The sequence below is a fragment of the Eumetopias jubatus genome, unplaced genomic scaffold (genome assembly GCF_037043125.1).
Source record: "Eumetopias jubatus isolate StellerSeaLion01/CBP00866 unplaced genomic scaffold, mEumJub1_p1.0 scaffold_13, whole genome shotgun sequence".
NCBI lineage: Eukaryota > Metazoa > Chordata > Mammalia > Carnivora > Otariidae > Eumetopias > Eumetopias jubatus.
The window spans coordinates 3,468,594-3,479,603 of NW_028274819.1; the positions used below are offsets into that span (position 1 = coordinate 3,468,594).

Sequence of the window (11,010 nt, forward strand, 5' to 3'; positions counted from 1 at the left end):
TATTTAGAGTGCCACTCTCTCCCTCAAGGTGTTTGACGATTCTGATTTTCCTCAGGGATGGGGGGCAATACACCAATAAGCCAGAAAGAAAACATAGCAGAAAGCCAAGAAGAAAGTCTTGGCTAACAGAGCTCTGGACAGCTCCCAGTGTACGGGAAGACAAAATTCGAGTGCAGGCCTAACAAGTTAGGTCTTAAAGGTGAAGATCCCCGAGAGCTGGGAGGCACAGAAAGTGAGCCCAGCACTCTGCAAGCACTCCCTGAGAGCTGAGCCTTCAACCATCTCCTGTGCTCAGGAGACAAGAACTGGCCTTCGGGACCTGCCAAGAAGGAGGGGCGCTGGGAAATGTTCCAGGCCTCCAGATGGAGACCCTGGAGGGCTACATGGTGGGGGGGGGGGGGCAGCTTACAGAGCTTGAACCCCAGTGTCAAGTAACTCACACCTGCCCCACTTGGGCTGTGTCAGAGGAGATGCTCAAGGAAGACAGCCTCACCCAGAGCCTCTATAGCTTTTCATACACAATATCCAACACGAAGGAAGGAAGGGAGGGAGGGAGGGAGGGAAGGATGGACAAATATAACAGCATATAGGCCAAAAGAAAAAAGAACAGAGGCAGACCGAGAGATGACACATACTGGAGTTATCAGATACACACATCAACTTTTCAAACACATACTTGACAGATGGGAAATTTTCAGAGCACCAAAACAAATTCTAGACTGAAAAATATAGCAGTTAAAATTAAGAACTCAATCTGTGGGCTTGTCATCAGAATAGACACAGGTGAAGAGAGAATCAGTGAACTGGAAGACAGGTCAGTAATATAAAAAAAAATACCTAGACAGAAGTCGCAGGAAAAAGTCTAGAAAACAGAAGAGCCCAAAAGACACATGGGACATGGTAAAAAGGTCCAATGGGAACCCTCAAAGTAGAAGAAAGACAGAATGGGGAATAATGAATATCTACAGAGATACAGTCAAAACTTCTCCAAAACTGATTAAAGAACCAAGCCATTGACTCAAAGAATGTCTGAGGCAAAAAGAAAATGTTAAAAGTAACAAGAGGAAAAAAGATACTGCCTTCAATGGGATAACGGTAAAACTGCCAGCTGACTCTTCAAGAAAAAGAGAGGAAGCCAGAAGATCACTGTAAAATGCTGAACAAAAATAACCACCACCTGGAAGCCTATGCCCGACAGAAACGTTCTTCAAAAGTAAAGGCAAAGTAAAGATGTTTCAGGCAAAAAACAAAAAAAAGAGAGAGACAACTCACCAACCACAGACATGAATGAACTAAAAGAAATATTAAAGCAGTTCTTTGGGGAAAAGAAAAGTAGTCTTTGACAGAAATATGAAAAAAAGAAGGAGTAAAGAGCAACTTTATGACAAAAAGGGTAACTAGGAAAATAAATCTTAAGTTTTTTTTTTTTTAAAGATTTTATTTACTTATTTATTTGACAGAGAAAGAGAGAGAGAGGCAACACAAGCAGGGGGAGTGGGAGAGGGAGAAGCAGGCTTCCCGCGGAGCAGGGAGCCCGATGCGGGGCTCGATCCCAGGACCCTGGGACCATGACCTGAGCCGAAGGCAGACGATTAACTGACTGAGCCACCAGGCATCCCAAATCTCAGTATTAACAGCACAAAGCAATGATGACAGGGCCAAAAACGATCTAAAATTTTAAAATATTACCGTTGACAAAAACGGAGGAGGGGAGTTTAATGCCATTCAAGTGTCAAAGGAAACAGTAGTATCAGGAAAATAGTAAAAGTACTAAATGAGGCCTAAGTTTATTTATTTATTTATTTTTATTTTTTAAGATTTTATTTATTTATTTGACAGAGAGAGACACAGCGAGAGAGGGAACACAAGCAGGGCGAGTGGGAGAGGGAGAAGCAGGCTTCCCGCAGAACAGGGAGCCCGACGTGGGGCTTGATCCCAGGACCCTGAGATCGTGACCTCAGCTGAAGGCAGATGCTTAACGACTGAGCCACCCAGGTGCCCCTGAGGCCTAAGTTTAAACTGCACCGTGCATCTAGGAATATATATAATCCAACAATCTAAAAGTGAACTATACAATTAAAAAAACACTTCACGCTTCTAAAAGAAAGTCAGAAAAAGAACACAGAATAGGTGGGACAAATAAAGAACAAGTAGTGATATGGTACCTGTAAACCAACATATCAGTCAGTATGTTTATTTTTTTTTTTAAAGATTTTATTTATTTACTTGACAGAGAGAGACACAGCAAGAGAGGGAACACAAGCAGGGGGAGTGGGAGAGGGAGAAGCAGGCTTCCACCGAGCAGGGAGCCCGATGCGGGGCTCGAGCCCAGGACCCTGGGATCATGGCCTGAGCCGAAGGCAGATGCTTAACCACTGAGCCACCCAGGTGCCCCTCAGTCAGTATATTTAAACAGAGCAAATACTCCAGCCAAAAGATAAAGATAGTCAAATTCATTAAAATAAAACTAAGCATATACTATTCACAAAGGTATACCTTAAAATGTAAGCTCACAGAGAGGTGAAAGTAAAAGATCCCCAGGTAAACCCTAACTAACCAAAACTGACATGGCAAATACAACTATCAAATAAAGTAACCTCTAGAGCCAAAACCATTACTAGAGACAAAGAGGAACGTTCCATGATAAAAGTTCCATCTACTAAGAAAACAAGAGTTCTAAATTTGAACAGACCTAATAACACAATCTCAAATTACATAAAAATTGATGAAAATAGAAAAGGAGAAAGAGCCAAATCCACAATCATAGAGGGAGACCTCAGATACAGATCTCAGTAATTGACACAACTAACAACAGGGTGTAGGGCTGGGCTGTCCAATCTGTAGTCACATGTGGCCAGTAAATACCTGAAATGTGGCTACTCCAAATTGAGATGTGCTCGAATATAAAATGCAAACCAGATTTTAAAGACTTAATATAATAAAAAGAACGTAAACTATTTCATTAGATTGTTTAATGTTGATTATACACTGAAATGATATTTTGGATATTTGTGTTAGATAAAATATATATATATATTTAAGATTTTATTTATTTGACAGAGAGAGAGACAGCGAGAGAGGGAACACACGCAGGGGGAGTGGGAGAGGGAGAACGAGGCTTCCCGAGGAGCAGGGAGCCCGACGTGGGGCTCGATCCCAGGACTCTGGTATCATGACCTGAGCTGAAGGCAGACACTAAATGACTTAGCCACCCAGGCACCCCGATAAAATATATTCTTAAAATTATTTTCACCTCTTTCTTACTTTATTTAATGTGTCTACTAGAATCTGAATTACATGACTAACAAACTTCACCTCACTAATAAACACAGAACACTGCATTCCCACCAATACACATTATTTTCAAGTGCCCAAGGAACACTTAATGAAAATTAATGTTAGAAAAGCTCAACTCATTTCAAAGGATTGAAACTATGCAGGTCATATTTAGGGACTGCAACAGATTAACAGTTTACATTCCCCCCCGTTCATCATCTCCAAGGTGATGGTATTAGGACATGGAGACTTCGGGAGGTGACCAGGTCATGGGTGGAGTGAGCTCCCTCACCCCTGCCGCAGCGTGAGGACAGTGAGAAGCCGACTGTCTATGAACCAGGAAACCGGGTCTTACTGGACACTGAATCCGCCCATGCCTTGATCTTGAGGACGTCCCAGTCTCCAGAACTATGAGAAATAAACTTCTGTTGCCTATTAGTCAGCCAGTCTATGGTATTTTGTGATAGCAACCCCAAAAGACTAAGACAGATACCTTCATAGAATTAAGACAGAAATCAGCAAAAAGATAACTAGAAAATCCCCCTAAACCTTGAGAAGTGATATACTTCTAAAAAACTTTATGAATAAAAACATAACCACAATGAAAACTAGAAAAGATTTTTACATAAAAGATAATGAAAATTTGGCTTATCAAAACTTGTGGGCTAATCAAACATGTGCTTAAAGAGAAACTTATAGCTTTAAAATACATATACTGGAAAAGAAGAAAGGCTAAAAATCAAGCTAAGTATTTAGCTGAAGAACTAGAAAAAAGAACAGCAAACAAAACACAAAGTAGATGGGGGAAAAAAAGAACAAATTAATGAAATAGAAAACAAACAGAAAAACAAATAGAAAAAAAATCAATAAAGCCTAAAGTTGGTTCTTTGAAAGGACTAACAAAATTAATAATCCCCTAGCCAAGACTGATTAAGAAAGACACAAAGCACAAATTACCAATATCAAGAATTTTTAAAAGGAAATATCACAACAGATTCTGCAGATGATAAGGATATTATGAACCACTTTACACTTATTACTTGGAAAGTTCGGGTGGCCTAAGCAAATTCCTAGGAAAAAAAATGCCCTATCTGAATAGATACAAGAAGAAATATAAAATCAGAAAAATCCTATTTCCACATAAAAAAATGAATCTGCAATTAAAGACCTTCTCACAAGGAAAACCCTACATCAGCTGGTTTTGCTAATCAATTCTTCCAAAAATTGAAGGAAGAAAACATCAGGCTCACACAAACTCTTCTGGGAATATACAAGGAACACTTCCTACCTTGTTTTATGAGACCAGCACAGCCTTAACCGAAACCCAACAAGGACAATACAAGAAAGTACAATTACAGACCAACCTCTCTCATGAATACACATGAAAGAATCCTAAGCAAAATATTAACCAATAGAATCCAGCAAAAAGAGAATACACAGAGACCAAGTTGGGATTACTGTAGTGTGGCAAAAAAATTTTTTTAAAGTTAAATCACCACATTAAAAAGAATCACTTATGGAGAATTTTCATATTTTGATAAAAAATATCTACCAATAAAGCCACAGCTGGTATCATATGTGATGGTCAAATCCTGAAAGCTCTCTCTGGTATTGGCAGTGAGACAAGGACACCTATTCTCACCACTTCTACTCAACACTGTACTGAAGATCCTACCCAGTACAAGAAGGCAAGAAAAATAAAAATGGTTATTGCATTGGAAAGCAAAAAAAACGAACTTATCAAAATACACCGAGGGAATGAAAAAAAAATCTGCTATCCATATATGTATTCAAAAAATATAAAAAGAACTCCTTCAAATCAATAAAAACAAAACAGACAACCCAATCGAAAAATAGGCAAGAGACAATTATTTCACAAAAGAAGATATCCAAGTGGCCAATGAACACACACAGAGAAGTCCTGCCCCTGCACATTTACTGGTCGTCGGGGAGCTGCAAGCTCACACCATACTCCACTCCCTACCACTTGACAACCACCAGACAGCTAAAATGCAAGAAGCGACAAAACCGAGGGTCAGCCAGCCACTGGGTGCTCACATATCGTGCGTGGGGGGTGAACAAACACACACGCCATCACTCAGCGATGCTGCTGCTTTGAGCACACTCAACAGAAACGTATACATATCTGTACCAACAAACAAGCAAGAATAGTCAGGGGCAGCATTTGTGAATACCCATGCCCAGCAGAAAGAGTAACTATGGTATTTTCACACACCAGGGACTAGACAGCAATGAGAAAGAACAAAGCTACACGAGGCCAAACAGACGCATCTCATAAACATAATGCTGAATGACTATTTCATTTATATGAGGTCAAGAGCATACCAAAGCAATCAATGGCGAAAAGTCAAGACCATGGGTAGCTTTGGGGCAGAGTTACCGGGAGTGGGTAGGAGGGGGCTTCTGGGAAACTTGGTAATGTTCTATTTCTTCATCTAGGTGGTGGCTACAAGCATGTGCTCACTAAGTAAAAAAAGTCTCTGAAATGTATACTCACCATTGTGAATTTTTCTGATTATGTTATAGTTAAGATTTGTTAATGTATATTATTACTTGCTTATATAACGTGATAGTAGTACAAATGCACTTACTCATATACCTATCTGGCCACACTATCAGCCACCAAACATGAGTCAAACACCAGAGAAAGGAAAGGTCCAAAACGGTTTACTTAATGGTTCCTGTGTTTCTGAAATGCTGGTCTCAGGTGCTCAGGCCTGGAGGGGAGGCAGGGAGGAGGGGAGCCCAGGGAGGTAGGGAGGTGGAGAGGTGGAGAGGCAGGGAGGCCAGGAGACCAGGGAGGTGGAGAGGTGCTCAGGTGGGGAGGCAGGGAGACCAGGGAGGTGGGTGTGGCCAGTGTTGCACTCTCCACTCAATGAAGAGCTTCCAGGCTACAAGACACTGAGCAGTAGCTAAAAACAAATCACTGAGGGCGCCTGGGTGGCTCAGATAGTTAAGCGTCTGCCTTCGGCTCAGGTCATGATCCCAGAGTCCTGGGATCGAGTCCCGCATCGGGCTCCCTGCTCCTTGGGAGCCTGCTTCTCCCTCTGCCTCTCTCTCATGAATAAATAAATAAAATCTTTAAAAACAAAACAAAACAAAACAATCACTGAGCAATGGTGTGGGGTCACACCCTCCACTGCACAAAACTCCTGTCCCTTCTGTTAGGTCGTGTGTACTCATTCTTTCAAAAATCTACATGATCAAATACTTAAGTATTTGATACGCACTTCAGTGCACGGCCTCAAATTACACTAAAACAAGTAACAATCACAAAACAAAAAACAAACAAAAACTACTGAAAAATTTACAAGTACACTAAAATCCTGATGGAGCATCATTTGGCCCATGCTTTTGAGCTTGTGGTAATAAAACCTGACCTACACGAACTACATAATTTGTGAGGCTTGCACGAGAGAGACCGTGATGGTTCTCTGAGCCCACGGAAAAGGAGCACTACAGCAGGAACGCCAGATTATTATTGCTAAAAAGGAAATGCAAACGCTTGGCTTATCAATCTTTCAGGAGAACTGACTACAGCCAAGAAACGCATTGGGGCTAGCAATTACTCATTTACTAATTTAGCACTGCAGACGGATGGCAGGAGCAGAAGTGTGTACTTATGCAGGCCTACCTGAAAGGACCACAAAGGTGCCTATTATGGGTAAGTCAAGTGGCACCTAGGCGGCCGTGAACATCCAAGTAACCCCGGTGTCTCCCGCACACTCGGTGCCACTCGCCTTACACTTTCATGGGTGACATTCTCCCCTCACCTATCATTACGTTCTCACTCGGCTCCACAAGAAGAGGCTCTGAAACACCAGTCCAAATGTCATAAACTCAGATGAACGACTTTGGTGTCACTCCAAGCTTACTATTCTCATCAGCCAAGAGAAAGTTCTGACGGAATTAATCTCCGTCTCATGTCCCCCATGACAAAGTTCATTTACAAAACACAGGTGTTCTTCTAAAGGTGGACTGTAAAAATATCTTTCCTGTGAGAGCAATCCTATCTGCCCATTAAATTTCATTAGAAAATGGGAGATATGTGGTAAAATCCGTGAGAAACACACGTTCAGCAAGAAAGGCCTGAGACAATAGAACGGAAGGTACCACACAGCTTGGATGCCTCATGGCCTTTGTCCAAAATCTTCGGAGCATTGCCCCAAATCTAGACAGTTCCTTCTGCTGCCCGAGGAAGGGAACAAGAGTTATGAGGTGTTTAAAGTAAAGCGCACCACAGAGTTCCTCCTCCCTCAGAAGTTTAACCCTCGGGAACGCTCTCTGCATGTGACTTACGAAACCCAGAACCATTTCACAAACTTGTCTAAAACATGAACACCGTGAAAGATGATACCATAAAAAAACATTTAGAGAGGGGAAAAAAAAAGAATCTGTGGAGTTCCAGGTGAAAAGCATCCATACCTGTGGGAGTGCAGTATTGAGCTGCCTCTGCAAGGAGTCTCTCTCATGACCAACCTCGTGTAACTTCCCCTGGGTCAATGCCAGCGTTTCCTGAGTCTCTCTCAGCGTGTCCAGAAGACGGTCCCTCTCTTCCAGCATGGACACCATCAACTGTTCAAAATGTGAATCTGCATCTGGCTGCGAAGGGGAGCCGGACCCATGGCTCCCGCTTCCTCCTGGCGGGCCTTCTGCTTCACTGATGGTCGGCATCACCTCGCACATCATCTTGAAATAAAAGACCCAGACTCCAGTCATTAAGTGCAAAATAAAGGCTCCCACAAACTGCAACTTTATAGCTCTGTGTAGCTAATAAACCGAAGGTTGACAGACAGCCTCATTATTCTCAGATCTGACTGTTACACTCTGAATATAAGCGGGGAAAACATATACCCAGGAATCTTGAGTGCAGGAACACACAAGATGAACACATTAATAACCGGCGAAGGGTAAAGACCCCAGAGACTACCCCTCGCATAAAGAACAAACCCTGTGGCATTTTGTTTGCAAAGCCGTACTTTCTAGTTGTTGGAAACAAGCGTGCTTCTGTAACCTTTTTTTTTTTTTTCCCCTATTTCCCGGTGGGGGAGAGAAAGTCAAAACACATGCCACCCAATCATTTTTCAGGAAAAGCACAGAAGGAGCACACAGCCAGTAAAACTGACAAGTACAAAATCCATCAGGCATCTTACAGGAATGTGTGCAGTCAGCTCCCGAGGAGGACTGACGGCTCCCTGAATTCTCGGGCTGGATTTGGTGAGCGCTCAAAGGAACTGGATTCGTTAAGGGCCGGGAAAGGCGCTTTTCAATAGCTGCAAGGTGCGACGGTCAGGCGACCGAACTTATGTAAGTTTACAGCCGAAGAAAAGAAAAGGAAAGAAAGAAAACTTTCACAACGAACATAAAGCTGGTCGCTACAGCCGCGGACGGCTAGGAAGGAAGGAAGGAAGGAAAAGTGAAAGGGGAGAACCTAGACGCTATTAAGTGTCTCCAACATAACGCCGGCACGAGGCGAAGGAGGGCCGGTTCCCGAGGCCGGACCCCCCGAGAAGGCGATGCCCAGGACTGCGCGCCGGGCGGCGACACGACGACCTCCGCCCCCTTCGCACCCGCGCCGGGCGCCGCAGAGTCCCCGGACCCTGAGGCGGGGAGAACCGCTGACAACTGGAGCGCAGCCCTGGTCGCGGCTTTTCTCCGCCACAGGTCCTCGGCCCCCGCGCCCGGCTGACCGGGCTGACCCGGCCACCGGGGTGACCGGGGCGCCGCGCGGCCCCAGGAGCCCGTCGCTCGGGGCGCGTCCGCCGGGGGTCCTACCGGGGTCCCGGGCCCCCGCCCCCGCGCCCGGGGGGCTGACAGCGAGCGCCGCGCAGCCGCCGCGGGGAGGGGGCCGGAGCCCGCCCGGGGCGACCTCGGCCCCTCTCCGCCCCGAGCCTGCCTCGGTCTCCCGCTCCTTTACCTTGCTCGCCGGCGGGAGCGGGCGAGGAGGCTCCGCGGCAGCTCGCGGGCGGCTGCTCGCTCCGGGCGAGCTCGGGGCCCGACGAAGGCAGCCCGCGCCCGCGCCCGCCGGCCCCGGGCCCGCAGCCCCCAGTCACCAAGGCCGGCCCGCGGCCGGACACTGGCTGAGCGCAGGAGGAGCGGGCCCGGCTGCGCGTCGCCGGCGTCAACGTGCCCGACGTCGGGCGCGTCGGCGCAGCGTCAGCGCCGAGCGCCGCCGACCGGCCCCGCCCCCACGGGAGGAGCGCCGCGGAGGCCGAGTGCGCAAGCACCGCCCCCTCAGGTGGGCGGGCCGTGCCTCTCGGGTTCCTATTGGCTAGGTGCGGGAGGAGCCCGCTCCCGCCACGCCCCCGCCACGCCCCCGCCACGCCCCACCCAGGTGGGGGTCGTCTGCGGGCAGTAGCAGCTCCCCGAAGGCATCTGCCCCCAGATCTCCCCTTAGAGCCGCCGGGGACGCCAAGGGCCGTTATCGAACGTATACTGTGCATCAGGTTCTGAGCCAGACCCTTACCAGACATCACGTCCACACACCTTAGAGGAGGGCGCGCCCAGGCGCGACTCACCTGCTGGCTGCTTCCTCGGGATCGGAGCCTCTTTGAGACCAAACCTTACCGGACTCAGAAGGACGCGGTTTCTACGCAGGGCCCACTCACCGAGTCTTACCTGCTGTACCTGCGGAGGCCCAGGTGGGCGGCGTTTGATGTGGAGGCTCGTGGGCGCCGTAGGCTTGGGAGCCAGGCACAGCTGGTTCAACTCCCAGCAAAGGCTTGTCCCCACATTGTGGGGCTGGGCGACTCAGTGCCCCGTCTGTAGGATGCGACAATGACACAGACCTACCCCAGGGATGGTATAACAAGTGGAATCCAACGCTGGTCAGTTTTATCTTTGTCCTTACTCATATTCATATTTTGTACTTAAACTTTTAAAAACACCTGTTTTGTGCCAAGTCCTGTGCTGGATCTTGCAGACACAGAGATGATAAATACACCTTTAATAAATTAAAGCAGATGCTCCCCCGTCATGGTTTGACACCTCCAGGACAAACTCTTTACAGGCCAAAATGTCAGGGCATTACTGCCAGGCGCCACTGGGCTCCTGTATGCCGGTGGTGAGGTAGCGAGGAACCCCTGAACTAACCCAAGTCTCAGTGAAGGCTGCATGGAGAGCAGGTGAACCCGTCCAAGGTGGATTCCTTGATTCCCACTGTGAGCTCACCAAGAACAGGTGCTATCTCTGATTGGCTTTCTCCCCTAGGGTCCAGGACCACACCTTTCTTTCATTCATGTATTCATTCATCGAATAAATATTGACTACACATAAATACGAATTTGCACCCCTGACTCAGGGTCTGGAATGGAGGAAAATTTCCAGCTCTCCTCAAGTGTACCAGCTTAATTCATCTAGCCCATATTTGCACCCCACCCATAAAGTATCTGTCTCCTAAGAAATCAACACAATGAGAAAATTTAGTTCAACCCTGTGGAATGTTCATTCCATAGCCAGCAATGGCCTAGGTTTTGGGAACACAGAGCTGTTTAAGAGATCACTTGGCCCAGTCCACAGCCTGGAGGGGAGAGGAGAAAGAGCATTAGAATGTTAGGTTAATAAGCATGTAACTTAGTGCCGTGGGACCACAGAAGACATAACATCTCAGCTGGGTCTTGAAGGATGAGCAGTTCTCCAAGCAGAGAAGGGAGAAGCCCATTTGGTGTAGCTCCAGGAAGATGAGATCCCAGATTTCACTCATTTTCCTTCATT

General features: G+C 46.4%; 1 protein-coding gene across 1 annotated transcript in view; it reads right to left on the bottom strand.

The window, feature by feature from the left end:
- Positions 1–9,371, bottom strand: part of PPFIA1 (PPFI scaffold protein A1) — an 85,878-nt gene extending 76,507 nt beyond the window's left edge. Inside the window, exons 1-2 of the mRNA XM_028118235.2 lie at positions 9,215–9,371; positions 7,723–7,986 (exon numbers count right to left, since the gene is read on the bottom strand). Coding sequence (XP_027974036.1) covers positions 7,723–7,986 — 264 coding nt within the window. The 5' untranslated portion in view covers positions 9,215–9,371. The remainder of the gene's footprint in view (positions 1–7,722; positions 7,987–9,214) is intronic.
- Positions 9,372–11,010: the final 1,639 nt, after the last annotated feature.